A 21392-nucleotide genomic window follows, 5' to 3' on the forward strand; every position below is an offset into this window, starting at 1 on the left:
AAAAAAAAAAAAAAAAACAAACCCTGAGGGCCCTGGATATCACAGGAGAGACTGAACACACTCTCTGTCACTCAGTCCACTCCAGGCTGCTGTCTTCAGGCTAGAGAATGAGAGTCATGAACCATCACTATGAAGACAACATCCCAACACCCCACCACTCACAGGAGATTCTGGGAGTCCCTGAACCCAATCATGTTCACATTGCCCCTCCCCAAGCAGGCCCCCAGAGTGTCACCTTTACAATCTGGGAGAGACATATCAGAGCTCTGGGAGCTGTCCCTGCCTAGTGTAAAACAGAACATATGTATATGTACATGTATATGTTTGTATTCATATCAAGGTACAAATGAGACCTACAGAAGGTTTCTCTGGAGGAGCTATTATGGATTCCCAGAGCTCCCACCAGTCACAGTGACATAGAAACACACAGATACTCACAGACCAACACAAACAGACACACAGAGACAGACACACAGACAGACAGACAGACAGACAGACAGACACACACACACACACACACACACACACACACACACACACACACTGAAGAGGTCACCTCAGGACATTTGGAAAATTCCACCAGGCTGCCTCCTTACCTAGAAGAGAGAGGTCATGAAGCATGCAGGCACCTCTCCCCTCTGGAAGGGAGAGGCTAATTACATTCCTCAGGAAGAGCACAGGAGGGGACTGACCGTTGCCACCCTAGCCCCCTGCAGATAAGAGAAGCCCTTGCTACCTCATTTCCCAAGGACCAATCAGTTTATAGTCATACTCTTCTGCTAATCACGCTGTGCCTAATGGCTGTTCCTCTACTCTACCCCTGAAAACTGTAATAAAAGTGTCCGAACTGGCTGCCCGGAGTCGTCGCCTCTCCTTTGGATGCAGGAAGACCCCAGTGCATTGGAACAATAAACTCCTCTTGCTTTTGCATTGATGTCCATCTCCATGTGATTCACTTGGGGTGGAGGTGGGGTCTCTGGTATCGAAGGCTCATCAGTCTTACATTTGGTGCATTGGGTGGAAATTGACCCCCTGTGGGGACACACCTGAGAGAGGAGAATTGGAGGGCAGGCTGGAGCAGGTACCTCGGGTTTTGTCTGACTCCCTGTGTGTTGTAGTCTCTGTAAGCCTGTCTGAACTTTCAGTTTGTTTGCAAGCATCTGGGCATCAAGACTGGCAGGAAGACATGCCTAACTTCACAACCACGGGGAGCCTGGAGGACGCTCCAGGTCCCCTGTAGAGAGTCAGGAAGACTCCCCTCCATTAGACCCAGCCCTGGCATAAGCCAGCCGAGTCACCTGGTTACTGGAAACAGCAAGACAGAATTGACAAGAGCTGAGTCTTGCTATAACCTGGTTTCTGTACCCGTGGAAGGGGCTAACTGTGTGTTGATTGTCTTTCTCTGTGTTATTGGACTTGGACTGTCTATGCCAGTGGCAGGGGCAAACTGTTCCTTTGTTGATTGTCTTTCTCCGTGTTTGTGGTGTTGGTTATCTTGTTCTGTGTTCTTGGACTGATGACACTTTTGGACATTGGAAAGACTGAATCTAAGAAGGGCAGGTTAGTTACTGTTTGCTTCCCCAAATGGCCCACCTTCAGAGCAGGGTTGCCACCCGTAGGGACCTTCGACTTGAAGGTGGTCAAAGCAGTAGAGGAAAGAGTCTTCAGGCCAGGATCCCTCAGGCACCCAGACTATGGGCCCTATATAGTTACCTGGAAGAATCTAGTGAAGGAACCCCTGCCTTCCCAGGAATAAAAGCCTTTCTTTCCCCAAGACCCACCTCACAGGTTCTGGCCTTCAGGAAAAAGGAAGCACAGGATCTGGACCTGAGAAGAAGTTGATCCTCCAAGACCCTTCAACAGCAGACCTGTTGCTCCAAGACCCTCCTCCTGCACATTCCCCTACCCTTGCCTTCATGGCCTTGCCAGTGCCAGCAACGACCCCGGGGTCCTCAGGCCATATGGGAACTGGGCCATTGTACCCCCCCTTTATTGGAGGGAAGAGTAGGAGGAGACCCCCCAAGTTTCCAGTCCCTCCATGGGGACCCAAAGTCTGAGAGCCACCTCCCCTGATACCACGATGGCTCTTTTGCTGAGGGCATGTGGGCCTCTGGATAAGGGCAATCAGGCCATGCAAAACTAGTCCTTCTCTTCAGCCAACTTGTACAAGTAGAAGGTGTAGAAGGCCCACCCCACCCCCCTTTCCGATAAGGACAAGGGGCTGATTGATCTCTTTGAGACTGTTTTATTTACTCATCAGCCCACCTGGGATGATATCCAACAACTTGTGAGAGTGTTCTTCATGACTGAAGAGCGAGAAAGGATAACACAGGAAGCCAGAAAGGATGCGCCCTCAGACATGGGGGGGGGGGCCGCACCATCAATTGACCAGGCAGCCGTCAACAGTGGGTTTCCCCCTCACTAGACCTGACTGGGACTTTAATACAGCAGAAGGTAAGGGGCATCTGAAAGTCTACAGTCAGGCTCCATTGGAAGGTCTCAAGGGGGCTGCACGATGACCCATCAATTTGACCAGGGTACAGGTGGTTAAGCAGTGACCAGACAAGTTGCCCGAAGCCTTTCCAGAGAGACTCATGGAGTCATTCCACCAATATATACACCCTATAACCGCAGCAGCCAGGGGCACAACGCTACTGTGACTGTGGCTTTTATAGACCAGGCTAGTAGAGATATCAGGAAAAAGCTTCAGAGGCCAGAGGGACCACAGGATGAGTTGTTAAGGGATTTAGTGCAGGTTGCTGAGGAAGTCTGCCATAACAGGGAGACAGAGGAGGAGGAGGGGCAGAGAAAGAGAAAGGAAGAAGATGAAAGGGAGATGAAAAAAGAAAGGCTGCAGGAAAGGAATTTACAGAGAATCTTGGCTACAGTAGTTAGGGAAAGCAGAGAAGAGAGACTCCAATCAAACAGAGACAGAAAACCCCTTGAGAAGGACCAGTGTGCACATTGCAAGGAGAGGGACCATTGTACCTAAGAGTGCCCTAACAAACAGAAGCTGGGGGTGGGAAATCGCAGGCCTTGGGAAAAACAACCCCAAATGGAGAAGGTATTAGCCCTGTGTGAAGACAGTGATTGGGGTAGACGGGGCTCAGACCCTCTCCCTGAGCCCAGGGTAACTCAGAATGTAGGGTAACCCACTCAATCCTTGGTGGACACAGGGGTTCAACACTTGGTCCTCCTCCAAGCAGATGGTCCCATTTCCAAGAAAAAATCTTGTGGCCAAGGAGCCACTGGCACAAAATGTATTCGTGGACTACCCAAAGAGCAGTGGACCTAGGGATGGGCCAGCTATCCCATTCATTTATGGTCATTCCAGACTGTCCTTACCCTCTGTTGGGGCCAGACGCTCCAAGTGGGGGCCCAGATACACTTCCTGCCAGACAAGTCACAACTAACTGGCTCAAAGGAGAGCCTGTGGGTAGAAGAAAGACTTCTCCTACTGACACCTGCTGAGAGCTGAGGTTACCTTACAGCTTTACACATAGGAGCAGTTTTCTTCATGAAGGTCAGAGAGGAACAGGTGCTGCGTTGGCGGGCAGCACAAATGTCAAGAGAGAGGACTGCTCACATCAGAGGAAATCTTGGATCTTTAGGATGCCCTGATGAAGCTGGCAACCGTGAGTACTATTCATTGCCCAGGACACCAGAGGGAGGAGACTCAATGGCCTGGGGCAATAACCAGGCAGATCAAGTGGCTGGAGAAGTGGCAATGCAGGAGCCTATCCTGGTTGTGGGCCTGCAAGAGTCACCTGCTGGGGAATGGGACTGGACTAAGGGATGGCCTCACTTCAAATATATGGAAGAAGAAAGAACTCAGATTGCTAGCCACCCTACCAACTATTACCTAGAGAAGGAAGGGCAATGGCACACACAAGAAGGAAACATTCCACTCCACAGAAACAAGCTGAGGACTCACTTGACCAAAGGCATAGATGGACTCACTTAGGGGATGAGAAGCTCATCCAGGCAGTCAAGAAAATTTTTTTGATGTTCGGAGTGCCCAAGGTAATTAGATCAGACAATGGCCCTGCTTTTGTCTCTAAGGTAAGTCGTGGGACTGATTGGAAGCTCCATTGTGCGTACTGTCCCCAGAGATGAGGGCAGGTAGAGAGAAAGAGATCTGAACTAAATTATTCTGGAGACTGGCACTGACTGGGTGGGGCTCTTTCCCCTGACCCTGTAGCAGGCCCAGAACACCCCCTACCATATTAACCTGACACCTTTTGAGATCCTGTTTGGTACCCCAACTCTCTTGGTGTCCACTGCTTGGCCCTCCCTGGAGGTATCCCAACTCACTGATAGGAACATTTTTTTGAGGCTCCAAGCCCTCCAGTCAATACAACATGAGATTTGGCCCAAGCTGTCTGCCTTAAATGCTCCAGAGATGCCAGAGACCCCTCACCGCTTCCAGACTGGTGACTGGGTCTATGTATGTAAGGAGGCATCGGGCACAGTCACTAGAACCCTGGGGGGAGGGACCCTTCCTGGTACTGCTGACCACTCCCACAGTCCTCAAGGTGGATGGTATTGCGGCCTGGGTGCACACTTCCCATGTGAAACCTGCAGACACCCTGCTCCCCAGGGACCCCCGCTGGACAGTACAGAAGATGGACAATCCACTCAAGCTCATGGTCACTGGACCTTGATCATGACTGCCTGGTGGCACCTTTGGATTCTGGTTCCCTCCCCCGTCCTATGTGCCCGGGGCTGTTTTTCTTCCGGAGTGTCGTCATGTCGTCCCTCTCCTTAGGAAGGTGTAGGCTGGGTTCAGAAGGCTCGGAGCTGTCCTGCTACGGGTGATGGTGACCAAGCCTTCATAGGAACCAAAGTGGCAGAAACCCAAGTCCCAGGGACAGTGTCAGCTTCCTGTTCACGTTTTTAGTAGAAATAAGAACATAGTGTAAAAGATTAACAAAGTGGCCTCTGAAACCTGATTGCCTGAGGCCCACTTCCAGCCCCACCTCTTGCTGTGTTTTCGGTGCCAACGCTTCTCACACCTATAAAGTGGAGACGCTGTTAGGACCTTCCTTGTAGGTGGTCGTTAGGATTAGCCAAATGAGTATGTTTGAGGTGCACCTGACACATGGGTAAACACTGTGTAAGCTGACAACTTTAGCCTCTGGAACTCCCTCAGGTAGATCACCTGGGATAGCAGGAGACTGAGGTCCTAAACTCAAAGGCAAGTTTGACTAATCCTAGTTTTTTCTCATTTGAACAACTCTAGCAACTCCATTCTGATATTCATCCTGATATTCTCAGTAGCCCAAAACTGTAGATTTGAGTGCACGAGAATCATTTACCCACTCACTACGGCAACCTCCCAAAAGCACCACTGGCACACTTGCAGGATTAGAGATATGCTGTTGTATTTTGTTTCCAACGTCTCTTTTTGTATCCCACATTCATTAACCTGTCCCTCTCCAGGGGGGTGTTTCTGGACTCCAAGAGCCCCTACAACTTGGGGAGCTGGATATCACCTCTGATGAATTCATCTTGGATGAAGTGGATGGTAAGTGGTGACATGGGGTGTGGGCACAGCAGACCCTTTATTCTTTAGGAATATATACATGACCCCAGTAGATGACCCGCTATGTTTTTTTAATGTACCTATAAAGTGTAATCTATGAAATGAGAAGGTTTAACTTCTAATTTAGGCTTAGTAAGACATGAATAGTAAGAATCGAATAGTTATAACAATACACTATAATAAAATTGCTGCATCACTTTTTGCTCTTTGGGACTATTATTATGTAAAAATGAAGCTGTTTGAACGTAAATGTGCAGACAGCTAAGACCCAATAACTGAGAGGCAGGCACTGCACACACCATAGATTAACGGAGCAAAGATGTTTCATATCCAAGGCCAGGTGAGAGGTTCTTCAGCTTCTCAGAATGCCACACGTTTTAGATCTTACAAGTCACACTTTGGGAATTCCCACTTAATATTTGTGATCTGTGGTTGATTAGACCATGAGGAGCTGAAACAGCAGAAAGTCCCACTGGGCAAAGCAGCTGTGCCTATAACTGGAGAGGATGGGGCTGGAAGGGAAGGGGAGATGGGTGCGGTGTGCATGTGCCCAGTGTGGGCAGAGGGAGGTGTGGCAGGGGACCCTAAATATAAACTTGTTTCCAGTTCACATCCAGGCAAATCTGGAGGACGAGTTAGTGAAGGAAGCTCTCAGAACGGTGAGGCTCTCCACTGCGCTGATCTCCCCCGCCTTCCCTAACTCTTGTCTTGGTGTCACCTCACCTTGGTGGCTCCCCTCTAGCCAGTCACCAGTCTGTTCTGGTAGTCCTTTCACTGTGGCTTTTTCCCAACTTTGTCATTTCCCCAGGGTGTGGATCTTCGACACTATTCAAAGCAGGTGGAGCAGGAACTGCAGCAGATTGAGCAGAAATCAATCTGGGACTGTATCCTCCAGCAGAGGGAAAGATGGGTGTTACTGACATGGGGTTTTGGGCGTGTGTGATGCAGGTAGCCCCCACAGGGATGGTGTCTCTCTCAGGTTTCTGTCACTTTCGGGAGAACCTGGGGGCAGGTACTGCAGATCTGCAGAGCTCTGTGTTCGGTGAAGCCCTTGACTTTTGTGGGTCAGATATCCAAGAGAGTGAAAACATAGTGTCTCTGCACAATCAGATCACAGCCTGTGACGCTGTCCTGGAGGTAGGTGGCCCTCACCTCTTGCCACAAATCTGAAGTAATTGTCTTCTGCTCTTCCCCCATCCCCAGTATTTTTTTGTCTCCCTTGGACAAATGAAAATCTCCCACCCTCCTGGGTTGCTGGATACTGGGGTTTTCACTCAGAGTCTTGGGTGGCACACTTGTCCCCGTTCTCTGTCAACCAAGAGTCATGCCCACAATGCTTTCTGCTGTCCCCACAGCACATGGAGCAGATGTTGGGAGATTTTCAGAGCGACCTCAGCTCCATCAGCTCTGAGATCCGGACCCTGCAGGAGCAGTCAGGGGCCATGAACATCAGACTTCGTAACCGACAGGCAGTTCGGGAAAAACTTGGGGAACTCATTGATGGGCTGGTGGTCCCCTCTGCTCTTGTCACGTGAATCACTGGTTTGAAGGGTTGTAATGTCCAGAGCAGATAGTTGGGTTGGGTTACCTACGCAGTTAACAACATAGGTCTTCAGGCTGGAGTTGTCAGGTACCGTGTAGAAACCAGGTGTGTCTGCTCATGCCTGTAACCACATGCTTTTAGAAGGGGGATAACATTTGACATGTAAATAAATAAAATAACCAATTTAAAAAATTCCTAACTGGTTGTGGTTTAGCCACCATAGGATAGGACACAGGTTAGGAGTGATCCATGGCCACGTGAGGAGGTGTGGCTCAGAGATGAATCCTTTGTACATATTATGTGGAAGGCATGAGACCACAGAGAGAGGCCGAAATGACACGTGAGGTGTGAGGGGCCTGTTTCAGGGTAGCTGAGTACCTCCCCTCTAGTCTAACACTCCCATCCTCCCCTGCTCCTCAGAGCAACTCTGGAAGCTCCAGTGACAGAGCCCAGGTTCCTGGAGCAGCTACAGGAGCTGGATGCCAAGGCAGCTGCGGTCAGAGAGCAGGAGGCGAGAGGCACCGCTGCCTGTGCAGATGTCAGAGGCGTGCTCGACCAGCTCCAGGTCAAGGTGGGGAGTGGACAGCTTAGAGTCAGCTTCCCAAGGGCTTCACACTGCTTCCTGTAGTGCAGATGGCCCTCCAGCTCCCTGGAAAATCTGAAGAGTCTGGAGACGTGGCTCAGTTGGTAGAGCGCTTGCTTAGCATGCAGGAAGCCCCGGGTTCCGTCCCCAGTGCTGACTATGTTGGCATGACGGCACAAGTGTGTTGTCCTAGAACACAGGAGGTGGAAGAAGAAATGGAGTTTGGGGTCAGCTCCAGATACATGAGACCCTGCCTCAAAAACAAGCAGTGCTTGTTTTGGTATCCTAGATACTAAAATTAGAACAATACAGAGAAGATTAACATGGCCCCAGTGTAAGTAAGGGATGACAGGCAAATTATAAAGCCTTCCATATTTACAAAATGAAACAACCCGGACGAATAAGGCCAAGCGTGGTGGTGCATGATTACACCCCAGCACTCAGGAGGCAGAGGCAGGCAGACCTCTGTGAGTCCCAGGCCAGCAAGGGCTGCACAGAGAGACCGTGTTTCCATAATCAGAACATAACTGAAGGATTCTTTTCCTTTCCTTTATCTTCACCCTGTTCCTGCCGTACAGTAAAAGCCACCCCCTCACCATCTGTCTGTTTTCCACGTCTAGGCAGTGACAAAGATCCGAGAGTTCATTCTCCAGAAGATTTACTCCTTCAGAAAGCTGATGACCAACTATCAGATCCCCCAGACAACCCTGCTGAAGTACAGGTGGCCACCCCAGGATGGGCACAGGGTGTCCTGTGAGCCTCTCAACAGTCCAGTGTGGGCATCCAGGGTGTCTAACTTGCCCTGGTCCTTTCTATCAGCCAAGGAGATCAGGGATGAGTATGTAGAGACACTGAGCAAGATCTACCTGTCATACTACCGCTCTTACAAGGGGCGGCTCATGAAAGTGCAGGTGAGCCAGGCTGGAGATGAAGGGAGAGGAGGGGGAGAGGGGAGGGCAGAGCTCCACACCTGGTGGTGGAGAGTGATGGTTCTCTCTGTTATTTTCTTTAGTACAAGGAAGTTGCTGAGAAGTGTAGAAAACATGGGTGTAGAAAACATGGGTGATCTAATGGGTATAGAAAGATATCCTGGAGAGGGGAGCCACACATGCAGGGCTCATGGTGGGGACGTCCAGCCTGTAGGGCTGTGTTTCCCTCTCTTTCTCTCTTTCTCTCTTTCTTCTCTCCTTTCTTTCTTTCTTTCTTTCTTTCTTTCTTTCTTTCTTTCTTTCTTTCTTTCTTTCTTTCTGTAGGGCTGTGTTTCCCTCTCTTTCTCTCTTTCTCTCTCTCTTTCTTTCTTTCTTTCTTTCTTTCTTTCTTTCTGTAGGGCTGTGTTTCTCTCTCTTTCTCTCTTTCTCTCTTTTTTCTCTCCTTTCTTTCTTCTTCTTCTTTCTTTCTTTCTTTCTTTCTTTCTTTGTTTGTTTTGTTTGTTTGTTTGTTTGTTTTGTTTTGTTTTTTGAGACAGGGTTTCTCTGTGTAGTCCTGGCTGTCCTGGAACTCACTCTGTAGACCAGGCTGGCCTCGAACTCAGAAATCTGCCTGTCTCTGCCTCCCAAGTGCTGGGATTAAAGGCGTGCGCCACCACTGCCCAGTTTTTCTTTTCTTTTTAAAGTACACTGTAGCTGTCTTCAGACACACCAGAAGAGGGCATGGAATACCATTACAGATGGCTGTGAGCCACCATGTGGTTGCTGGGATTTGAACTCAGGACCTCTGGAAGAGCAGTCAGTGCTCTTAACCACTGTGCCATCTCTCCAGTCCAGGGCTGTGTTTCTCACCCATTCTGTGGTTCTCGACCTGTGAGGACATGAAAGCAAGAGCTTCCTCTCCAAGAAGCTGACAGTTTTTCACATTTATTTCAGAGGGTTTGTAAAAACTTGACAGCCACTATGGGTGTCAGGAGAAACAAGGCTCTGGTCTGGAAAGGGCTGTCCGGCCATATTTAGCTTCCGGGGACCCTCAGGCCTTGGCTTGTTGGGCCTGGTGCGGTCGGTCTCATTGTTTTCCCTGACTCCGATGCTGCTCACGATTCTTCTCGAAGCCGTCCCTCCGCAGCAGGAACACCATCTTTACCCTGGGCACCCGTGGTGCTGTCATCTCACTGGCCAAGCTCGAGGCCCCCATCCTGGTGCCCCATACTGCCCAGCATGGAGAGCAGAGGGTATGTCGAGGCTACCCCTACATGGCCAAGGATCAGTTCCCTAAGTGTTAGTATGAGGGTCCCTGACCTGCTGTGATGCAGGAGGTTAGGAGCCATGGACTTAGAGGCTTGCAGAGGCTGGGGGCGTGGCTGTCAGGAGGCAGCAGTTGAAGTGGATGTGGGGGCTGCAGCAGCCAGTGGGCAGGGCTTCTCTTATGACCTGTGCCCCCTCTTCAGTGCCTGTTCAGGGAGCTCCTCCCTGCCTGGAGGTTGGGTGTGTGGTCTTGTGAGCTCTCATTACTAAGCTGTGCTGACTCTCCATATCCACGGGGTCAGTGCGAGACCCACCCGTGTCTCTCTGTCTCGGTAGTATCCGTTTGAAGCACTCTTCCTAAGCCAGCACTATGCCCTCCTCTACAATTCATGCCGTGAATATCTTCATCTGTGAATTTTTCGTCGTGTCTGGCCCGGCTGCACATGACCTGTTCCACGCTGTCATTGGCCACATGCTCTCCATGACGCTGGTGAGGTTCTGACTTCCGTGCCTTTCCACAAGCAGACAGCAACTCCTGGAGAATGAGTGTTCTCTAAGCCCTGGCCCTGGAGCTCCCATCCCAAGTCAGCCCCGGCTTCTGCTGTGGGAACTTACAGAAGTGTGGTTAGTGAGGAAGTCAGGCCGCTCAGATGCCTGTGGACAGGGAAGGAGCTGGTCTCCCTGTCCAGTGCCTTGTCCCCAAAGAAATGTACATCTGTTTGCCTACAGCCACTCGAACAACAGGCTAACATTCAGTTCTCTACCACAGAAACACCTGGAGTCCTACCTTGCCGACTGCTACGACGGACGCCATTGCTGTTTTCCTCTGGATCCACGTTGTTCTCCGGTTCCGCAACATTGCAGCAAAGAGGGACGTCCCTGCCCTGGACAGGTCACTGAGCTCTGGTCCTTGTGCCTGGAGGCTGTCAGCTTTTTATCTTATGCAAACAACTCTGTCCTGACTCCGGGCTCCTTCTCACCTGATGTCCTTCACCCTTCTTCCCATCTGTGTGTCCCAGGAGCAGCACTGGTGTGTGCACACCTACTCACCTGAAGGGTGCTGTGCTCCCCTGAGCAGCCAGCACCCCTAGCCAGCTGACCTTTGATTCTGATTGAGCCTGCAGGTACTGGGAGCAGGTGCTTGCCTTGCTGTGGCCTCGGTTTGAGCTGATCCTGGAGATGAATGTCCAGAGTGTCCGCAGCACTGACCCCTAGCGCCTTGGAGGACTGGACACTCGGCCCCACTATGTAAGGGCTGGTGAGGGTAACATGGGGGTCTTGTGGTTCCCCTTAGTGGTGGGTTGGGTACTGCTGAAGGAGTCAACTTAGGCAGACAACTCCTGTCCCCAGCAGAGGCAGCTGGGGCTTGTGTCTGCCAGCCAGGCAGGTGTGAGCCTTCCCTTCTTGCTCCAAGATCACGTGTCGCTATGCTGAGTTCTCCTCTGCATTTGTCAGCATCAACCAGACCATCCCCAATGAAAGCACACTGCAGCTGCTGGGTCAGCTACAGGTGGGGCTGGACAGGACAGACTTGCCAGCAGGGGGAGGGGCCCTGTCACCTAGCTTTAACCTGATGCTTTTGTTTGGCTTTTGCAGGTGGAGGTGGAGAATTTTGTCCTCCGAGTGGCTGCAGAGTTCTCTTCCAGGAAGGAGCAGCTTGTGTTTCTGATCAACAACTATGACATGATGCTGGGTGTGCTGATGGTAACGCTGCTCCTCCCACGGGGAGTCCCTACAGCTTGTGAGCTCAGCAGGAGCTCAGTGCTTTACCCCTGGATCCTGGCAGTGTCTGCAGTGTGGAATGAGGGGAAGTGCTAGCTACAGTAAAGGGGGTCCCAAACTCCTGACTTGTCTTGTCTTCCTCAGGAGCTGGCTGCAGATGACAGCAAAGAGGTGGAGAGTTTCCAGCAGCTGCTCAATGCTCGGACACAGGTAGGGCCTGGGTGTGGTAGAAAGACCGTGATGCTGTTGGACTGACCTCCGTGTGCAGTCATGATTACAACCCACTGTCTCATTGCTAGTCTGTTTCATTTAACTTGTTCGTGGTACTAATAGATTAGAAGCAAAATAAAACTATAGCTATGTGGGTGTGTGTGTGGGTGTGTGTGTGCACTATAGGTGTGCATGTGTGTGCATGCACTATAGCCCTGTGTGTATGTGTGTGCATGCACTATAGCCCCGTGTGTATGTGCGTGCATGCACTATAGCCTTGTGTGTATGTGTGTGCATGCACTATAGCCCTGTGTGTGTATGTGTGTGCATGTGCATGCCAAAACAAGCACTTCTGCTTTGCAGTGAACTGTTTGTGTGTGTGTGTGTGTGTGTGTGTGTGCATGCAGGCTTGCGCAAGCACATCTGAAGCACATGGAGGTCAGAGGTCACAACTTCTAGGAGTGGGCTCCTTTCTTTCTTCTTCCACTGTGTGTTCTGGGGACCAGTGGCAAGCACTGTTCCCTGATGAGCCAGCTTCTTGGTTCCTGGTTCTGGAAGGAAATCCTTGGGGATGTCCCCTGCACCTGTGACATCACCACCTAAGGTGGAAGGCTCACAGAGGCTGCTGTCTGGGTGTCATTAGTCGTCACTGTCCAGAGTATGGGTCCTTTGTTCCCCAGAGTCTGACCCTGCGTGGGCTTGCACTTCTCTCCAGGAGTTCATTGAAGAGTTGCTGTCTCCTCCCTTTGGGGGTCTGGTGGCATTTGTGAAGGAGGCTGAAGCCTTGATTGAGCGTGGGCAGGCTGAGCGGCTCCAAGGGGAGAAAGGTATGAGGTGTTGTCATGGTGTTGTGAACAGCGGGACTTAGGGACAGCAGGAGTTAGGGACAGCTGAGCTGTGTGGGTCACCGTGTCAGGTGACAGCGCAGCAGGGAAGACTTGGCTGAAAGCCAGGCTTGATGGTGAGCACAGCTGTTCCCTGGGCAGGCCTTGCAGGGCACCAGGCCTAGTTTTTCTGTGCTGGGTGGACGGTCACCAGCCCTGGTTGCTCTCTGACACGCCCTTTCCTCTGCCATCAGCCCGAGTCACTCAGCTGATCTGTGGCTTTGGTAGTTCCTGGAAGGCATCTGTGGAGTCCCTGAGTCAGGATGTAATGAGGAGTTTTACCAACTTCTGAAATGGAACCAGCATCATCCAGGTGACTGGCCACTCCCAGCCCTTTGCCTGTGTCTTGTAGGAAGCCGTGGTCAGTGGTTATACATTCGCCATTCCAAGATGGCGCTGGCATTGTGTCTTCCCACTAGTAAACAATTAACTGCGCAGCTGCAAAGGCAGAAAGCCCGCCAAAGTCACTGGCCAATCCCGAGGCATAATATTGGGTGATGAGTGAACAGCCAATCAGAAGTGAACACGTCATTCTAGGGTGTATTTAAGCGGTGCCTCTTCCTGTGTTTGGCCCTTCCGCGTCTTTTCATGTCTGTGATACAGAGTAAAGCCTCGCTGTGGTGATACCCGAATTCTGCCTCTCGTGTTTCTCTTCCACGGGCGTAAGGGGACACGGGAGGTGCGCGGAACAGTGTCCCATGGTTGTCTGTTTCCTTGCTCTTTCCTCTGGGCTCTGCATCACACAACCTCAAGGCCAACAAGCACTGTGCTGAGACTCTGGTGAAGCTCTGACAGGTCCTGTCACCATGAGTCTGACCCCGAGTCCCCTCTGTGCAGGGGGCACTAACTCAGCTGATCCAGCTGTACCACCGCTTCCACCGGGTGCTGTCCCAGCCCCAGCTCTGCGCGCTCCCTGCCAGGGCCGAGCTCATCAACATCCATCACCTCATGGTGGAGCTGAAGAAACACAAGCCCAACTTCTGACTCAGACCCACAAGGTCCTAAGCTCCCATGGACCTTGTAGGTCACACACTGTCACCTGGGACCCCCTTTCCTGTTCCTGTTGTCTCCAAGGCTTCCACACACCTCACTCCCTCACTCAGCCTCCATTGCCAGGCCTCTGCCTCAACAGAGTGTGCCCAAGGCCATTCCCTGGGCTTCTGAGGTGACCTTCATTTCCCAGTCAGCTCCTCTGTGTTCATTCACAGCCTGTGAGCTCCCACCGCCCCAGTCTCTGACTGACCTCAGCTCTTAGGGCAGAGCGGTGCAGCCCACCCTGTAGCTGATCTGTGGGCTCCACTGGAACAGTGACATCACCTCCTGGCGGGGCTCACTCTGTCTGTGGCAATAATAAGTACTTACTGTGCTGGGACTGTGTCCTCTCCTTTGTCTCTGGGCCTTTGAATTCTCCAGCATTTCTTTATTGTAGACCTGGTCAGTTCCTGGTGGGCATCAGGAAGAGGGTGTGGTAGTAGCCCGAGGTCTGTTGCTGCTTCTGGCCCAGGGGTTGCATAGTTGCTCAGGAGGAAACTGTTTGTAGCTCTCCAGGAGGGTGGCACATGCCACAAGTCCTGGGAACATGGTAGCTTTGTGCATTGTCCCGAGGGCTACCATAGGAAAAATCCACACAGATTCTGAGATTGTCAGCCTCTAAGTGGCTGTCACAGCTCCTTTGAGGGTAGAAGGCCTGTAACACCTGTACCTATGCATTGAGGCAGGAGTGGACCTGGCTCCAAAACAGATCTTGTCATTTACATGTGACTCAGACCCTTCCTGCTGCCCACTGCCCATCTCTGTACGAGTTTGCAGACTCCAGAGCAGTGGTTCTCAACCTTCCTAATACTGTGACCCTTCAATACAGTACCTCGTGGTGACCCCAGCCATAAAGTTATTTTCATTGTTACTTTATACTATAATTTTGCTCCTGTTAAGAAGAGTAATATAAATATCTGCATGTTCTGGTGGCCTTAAACAACCCCTGTGAAAGGGTTCCTTAACCCCCAAAGGGGTCATGACCCACAGGTTCTAGAGTGAAGGACCATCCTTGACCACATTGTTTGGTTTTTAAGACAGGGTTTCTCTGTGTAGCTCTGGCTTTCCTGGTCCTGGAACTCACTCTGTAGACCAGGCTAGTCCCAAGCTTAGAGATCCACCTGCCTCTGCCTCCCAAGTGTTGGGACTAAAGGTGTGTGTCATCATAGCCTGATAACCTTGACCAGGTCTTAAACAAAAGCTAGGCTGGTTTGTAGACCTGTAATCCTGGGTGATTGGAAAGGCTGCTTCAGTTACAGAATAAGTTCAAGGGCAGCCTGGACCATGTCTTAAAAGTAAAGGCTGGGATACAGCTCAGTGGCAGGAAGCTGTCCCCAGGTCCCATCTACAACGTGAGGGGAAATTTCAGGTGAAAGACGCTGTCAAGGAAAAATGAAGTAATTTGAGGTTGTTTCCTTTACCCCATTCACTTCCCAGGGCCTTGGCTGTACTAGGCTGGGGCCTAAGCTCACCCCGACCCGGCCCTGGGGATCCATGCTCCTTTCTCACTTGTTACAACTGTCCCACCTACTCCACCACCCCCTTCTAGATGTCAGTCCTGGGGATCACAGTCTTTAGTCCTGGGTGTTCTGGAACTTGCTATGTGGTTGAAGAATGCAGAGATCCGCCCTCCTGAGGGCTGGGATTAAAGGTATTCCCAAAGAAACCCGGGACCCTTTCTTTTTTTAGATGGGCCTTATTAAACTCAGCTGGTGTGTAGTTAAGACACGGTCTACAGGTAGGAAGCTCTGGGATAAATCCCAGGCAACAGCAACCACAAAAGAAAAACTAATGCTCTGATGTGGGGGCTGTGCAGGGGATACCTGGTTCCTCAGTGTGGCCCTTCTTCAGTGTGACCTGGACAGCTTCGGGGCTGGAGAAGTCGACTCGAAGAAGTCCAGTTAGTTCCTGGACTCTTTAGTCTGCAGTCTGGAGGGACATTTGACATAACCTAGTCTGTCCCCAGGACCCTTGGGAGCTGCGTTGCCGCTCACGGCCGTCAGGGGGCGGCAGGACACAGGAGTAGGAGCCGGTCCAGGTCCTGATCACGTAAGCAGCTGTGAGCTTTGAATGCTCAGGAAGGCAGGGAGTTGTCATCGCCTCTGCCTCTTCATACTGAAGCAGCCAGAGATTTTCCCTTCAGCCCCAAACCTTCTGATTTGCGGTTTTCACGGGTCCTTATGATCTTCGGTCTGAAACACAACTTCTGAGTGAGATTACACCTCCGGCTCCTCCCCCAGATTGTTACTCAGCCACACACACACGCACACGCACACACAAAACGTGTGATACGGGCACTTGGCATTCTGAGATGAGGCAGGAGGATCAAGAATTCAAGATTCAAGGTCGGGACTGGAGAGATGACTCTGAGCTTGAGAGCATTAACTGCTCTTCCACAGGTCCCGAGTTGAATTCTCAGAAATCACGTGGTTGCTCACAACCTGCTAAGGGATATCTGGCGCCCTCTTCTGGCGAACAGGCACATTTGCAGGCAGAACATTAGCTAATAAATAACTGTTAGCATTACCTAAAAAAATCTTTTTAAGGAAAAAAAAAAAAAAAAAGGATTCAGTGTCAACCTGAACTACAAGAAGCCACAACAACACAAACAGCATAAATGAACGAACACACAGGCTTCATAGACCAGCAGCATCAGGGGCCACTGTAGGTGGAGTTGTGTAGATTTCTCCCTTACCTTGCTGAATCCCTAAGACCAGTGTGTGCATCTAGTGCAGGGGACCCTAGAGTCCTGCACTAGGGTTTGGAGGTGTTCCTACGTGGTGTAGTGACCCCCAATACTGTTCTGAGATCTTCACAGAACTCTATTTTCTCTCCATTTCTTTTTTGTTCTTTTTAAAAATATTTTTATGTATATGCGTCTTTTGCCTCCATATATGTCTGTGCACCATATGCATGGAGTCCCCCAAGCGGCCATAAGAGGGAGCCCTATCCCCTCTGAGACTGGAGTTACAAGTGGGTGAGAGCTGGGAACTGAACCCAGGTCCTCTGGAACAGCAGTAGCATTCTTCACCTCTGAACAATCTCTCCAGCTCCATAATTTTACTCAGAAGTGACGCCATCTTTATTTTTATGCCTTGGCTCTCTGTGATTCTTTTCTCTGCAGCCACAGGGCCTCACTCAGGCCTGAGCCACCTAACTACCCTGCAGAGAAGGTTTGAATAGGAGAAGCCCTGGTGCCTCAGGGTCACAGAGTCCAAGAGAAGGAGCTTCCCAATCTGTCCTCACAGTGCTCTGTCTACCCAAACACCTGATGTCCCCCAGCACCAATGCAGCATTGGTAACATAACCCACACATGGAACGTTCCAGATGCCCTGTGTAGGCTTATATTGTCCAAAACCTACTCTAATAAGCTTACTCAAATGTTTCAACCTCTCTTCTAGCTCACTACTCACCTGAGGTAGTAGAAAGGAAAGGTTAACAGGGTAAAGGAGGGTGTGGACCTGTTTAGAAATAGTTCCTTGGGGTGAGTCCAGTCTGTGTTGTCAGGATATCAGCAGTTGAGTTCACACGAGTCAGCAATGGCAGTTCAGTCCAGAAGAGACTCTGAGGTTCTACCAATTGGCCTCAGTCTACAGAAGCAGGAGGAAGCTGCTGGAACACCAACAGAAGTTGTTCATTTCTCTCTACAAAGTTATGACAAATGATCAGCAAAGAAGGCAAGGCTAACCAATGCCACAGCATCATCCATGGTCTGCTATATTATATTTACACCCTTTCCAAACATCACATGTTCTCCCAAGAGGACACCTCTCAAGCTCTATCAGAACATCACATGCCCCTTTCCAGGCAGCTTCCAGAAAAACACCACGTGTCTGCTTCAGCAAAAAACATCCTCACATAAGACAGTATTCAGAAAAACATCACAGAACACAACTGAGTCTCTAAAGAAACCAAAAGCTTCCTCCTCAGGCCTGGTTCTCCTAGATTTATGTCCTTAGATCAGGGGGCTGTGTTGCCAATGTGCTTCTTGTACAGCACCCTTGTCTGTTTTTAACAGATAGTCTCTAATTCCATCTTTATCTCAAAGCTTCATTTAGTACAGTCCTTGGAAATAACAGGAAGCTCTTGTCTGCTGATTTCAAACATTGGGAATGTGGCTCAGTTAATAAATAGAGTGCCCACCTTGTACACCACAGACCCCAGGTTCGATTTCTCAACAACTCCAAAAACAGGGTGGTGGCACCCAGGCCTGGATGGTGAGGTGACTCAAGTAGAGGTGCTTGCCACCAAGTCTGAGCACCTGAGTTCAGTCCCCAGAACCCACATGAAAAGATAGAACTTCTAGGCCACAGACCCGACTCAGCTGGTCAAGATGGTGCCGGCTTCTGGTACAACATATTGGTAAACAAGTGCACTGTGCATGCGATCACCCCCTCCCGAGCGGGGTATGCTAATGAGGCACCACAATCCTGACCAATCACCCCCTCCCGATCGGGGTATGCAATTGGGGTATGCTAATGAGGCACTGCAATTCTGACCAATCGAGCACCTCCACGTGCTTTCCCTGCCCAGGGCTGAGGGTATATAAGCAGCTCGCCCTGGGCACTCGGGGTCCCCTGCAAGAATGATGAAGCGCTTCTGCAATAAAGGCTGTTGAGAAGGATCCGGTTGTTCTTCCTTGCTGGACGAGTGGGGCTCGACAAGAACTGGCTCACCAAAGTTTTCTTCTGACTCTTCCTCTCCCAGCACACACACCTCAGCTGAAGAGTGCCCTCATTTGCACACCATACACATATAGCAAGAGTAAATACATAACACGTAAAATACTTTAAAATTTCTGTGATTATCCTTCCATGGGTTGTCCTTCAATCCTCTTGGCAGCTTCTCAACACAATGTAGATTTTGGACACAGGAAAATTTGCCCACTGGAAACTCTGGAGGCAAACTGGACACGACTTATACATATGTTTCTTTATACATACATGTCCTTATATATACATGTTCTTATACATATGTGTTTACATGTCCCTCAACATAAAACAATCATGATTTCTTTTTTCATTTTTATTTCCACTGATTTAATAATTATGTGTAGGGATGTGCATGTCATGATTCCCATGTGAATCTCAGAGGATAACTTACAGGAGTCAGGTCTCTCCATCCACCGTGTGGCTTCCATAGACCAAACTCAGGGAGCCAAGCTTGGTGGCAAAAACTTTTACACTCTGAGCCATCTCGATGGCCCCTTGGAGTCCATTGGGTTTGAATATTTCCTTTGGAAACTTCCTTCATCCCTGGACTTGGCACATACAAGAAGTGCCCACCATGATATTAGAAAACGTGTTTCCTGGGCAGATAGGTACTAGCATTGCCTTGGGTGACTCTGGAGAAGGAAGTCTTCTTGCCCAGGTCCCACCTGTGGCAGTGTCAGCCAGCTGCCACCTGTGAGAGGCCAAATCTTTTAAATTCAGACTACATTTTAGAGAACTTGAACTCAGGCAAACTAACAGGCTGGTACCTAGCATTAGTTTCCAAGTTACCTCCCAACAAAATCAGAGCCTAGCTCCAGTCTCTAGGCTAGCCCCCAGCAGGACCTGCATCTCCAGGTTATACCCCCAACAAACCTGCACCCCCAGGTTACAACCCTGTCTAGCGACCACCAATGCAGAGGGATGCAGAAATTAACTTTATGATATGACTCCCAGCACCAGCCAATTATGTTAAAGCCACAGTAACTTCCCAATTAGATGCATGGACACTCACCCCTCACTTGCTGCTTACCATAAAGTCTTGCCCTGATAGATATTCAGGGCTCCTCATCACCAAAACAGAACTGCAAGGCATGGTGCGCTGGCCTGAGCTAGCTCAAATAAAAAGCCCTACAGTGATTACATCAGATCGGCTCCTGTCTAGTTTTGAAGGAATCCCTAACATTTCCCTGGCACTACACCTGGAAGATCCCATATTTGCACTGAGAGCTTGGGTGTCACTGTCTGTGTTAGTTACTGTGGTCCTTTGAATAATATGACCCCCATATTCTTGGTCATTTGAATACTTAGTTACCAGTTGGTGCTGTTTGGGGAAGCTCAGGAGGTGTGGCCTTGCTGGAGGAAGTATGTCACTGGGAGGCATGGTTGGAGGTGTGAGCTCTCAGCTGTTCCTGCTGCCATGCCTGGTGTTTGCTGTCATGATGTTGATGGACTCTAAACTCTTTGGGGCCCTAGTCCCCAGATAAGCCTTCTGTAAGTTTCCTTGGACATGATGTTTTATCACAGCAACAGAAAAGTAACCAACACAGTTCCCTTTTCCATCACTGTGGCTTAATATCTGACAAGACACAGTTGAGGGAGAAAGGGTTTATTCTGGCTTATTGTAGTCCCTAACACTAAATCTGTCAAAGTGGCCACAGGCCCTTCCTTCCTGTTCCAGCCTACAGGCCACCTCAGTAAAATGTCCCACAGAAGCTGTCCAAAATGAAGGCTCCTGTTATGAATGGTGGCTCCACTACATCTCCTCAGCCTGCGGGCATCACAGGAACTGTCCATGGTGGCAACACTTTCTGTCCTGCTTCAGTCTGCAGTCTTGGTGAAACACTCAGGAGCTGTCCACAGTGGCATCACCTCTCCAGTCCCCTCCTGTCCGCAGCAGCCTCACAGAAATAGCAGCTCAGCAAAAGCCAGCTGCATCTGAGAAGGACTTCCCATGCTAACCCATGAGCCCGATGCCAGGGAAAAGGGTGAAAAAAAAAGCTAGCAATTCCTGAGCAAGAAAATCTCATGACAGTGATGTGATTCATTGACAGCGCTCTCTCTCTCTCTCTCTCTCTCTCTCTCTCTCTCTCTCTCTCTCTCTCTCTATATATATATATATATATATATATATATATATATATATATATATATATATATCCATCCACTTGAAAGAGCCTCTCTGGAAGGATCACCAGGTAAGTGATGGGGATTTCCTCTTTGGGCTTGCAGGAACAACAGAGAAGCATCTGGCAGGATCCAGATGAAACAGAAATCTAGGAAAGAGAGCTAAGGAGCCCTCTTGGGTTTAGAGGAGCTCAAGAGAAATGCAGACTAGCGTGATAGAATGACACAGATAGAAAGAGATTTCAGAGAGCGGACAGCTTAGTTGTAGAATCAAGCTTGTAAAAAAAAAAAAGATATCTCATATAAGTTTAAAAAAATAATGTTTCCTTGCTGAGCTGGCAGATTTTACCTCAGATTATGCTCCAGTATCTTTAGTGCTAGAGATATTAGTTAATTTAAATGGTTACAGGCCTATGAACAGGACTTTTGTCTCCTGCAATACAGAGCCATCCACAATGCAGAGCAACAACAGGCTTATGAACAGGACTTTAAGGCAGACTATGCTGAATACCGCATCCTGCATGCCCATGTCAGGGCTGCAAGCCACAGGTCCACCAAGCTGGGAACGGAGATGAAGAGATTACAGGGAGTTAACTCCAGAACACAAGCTGCTAAAAGATAAGATGGTCAGGAGTATAAAGGGTTCAGGGGGGCAGTACGCAAGTTACAGGAGAGAGAAGCATCCTTGTTCTGGAAGTGGAAACTTCTGGTTCCTTCAGAAAGTCAGTTATGGCAAATGATGTTTTATAAGCAGACACAGGTGAAAAAAACTGTTTTGCTAAAGCAGACACATGAAAGGACACATGGTGTTTAGAAGGAATATAAATAAAACCCAGCAGACAGTAGACGAGGCTGCATGGTA

At 49.8% G+C, this 21392-nt stretch overlaps 1 protein-coding gene and 1 non-coding gene across 2 annotated transcripts; both read left to right on the top strand.

Moving 5' to 3' along the window:
- Positions 1-5439: 5439 nt before the first annotated feature.
- On the top strand, positions 5440-13980 carry LOC117724489 (vacuolar protein sorting-associated protein 52 homolog; the record flags this gene model as incomplete). Its single annotated transcript, XM_076916808.1, is given in 14 exon segments — positions 5440-5527; positions 6152-6204; positions 6354-6429; positions 6615-6682; positions 6901-7076; positions 7509-7659; positions 8292-8424; positions 8491-8582; positions 11260-11355; positions 11427-11549; positions 11712-11777; positions 12493-12604; positions 12856-12974; positions 13499-13980. Coding segments are annotated over 14 exon segments (1500 nt in total), but the record flags the coding sequence as incomplete, so codon positions are not given.
- LOC117724995 (U6 spliceosomal RNA) lies at positions 7944-8050 on the top strand. The gene has a single exon (XR_004608864.1). It is a non-coding gene; the product is annotated as a U6 spliceosomal RNA (small nuclear RNA).
- Positions 13981-21392: the final 7412 nt, after the last annotated feature.

Source organism: Arvicanthis niloticus, chromosome 20 (genome assembly GCF_011762505.2).
Source record: "Arvicanthis niloticus isolate mArvNil1 chromosome 20, mArvNil1.pat.X, whole genome shotgun sequence".
Taxonomy (NCBI): Eukaryota; Metazoa; Chordata; class Mammalia; order Rodentia; family Muridae; genus Arvicanthis; species Arvicanthis niloticus.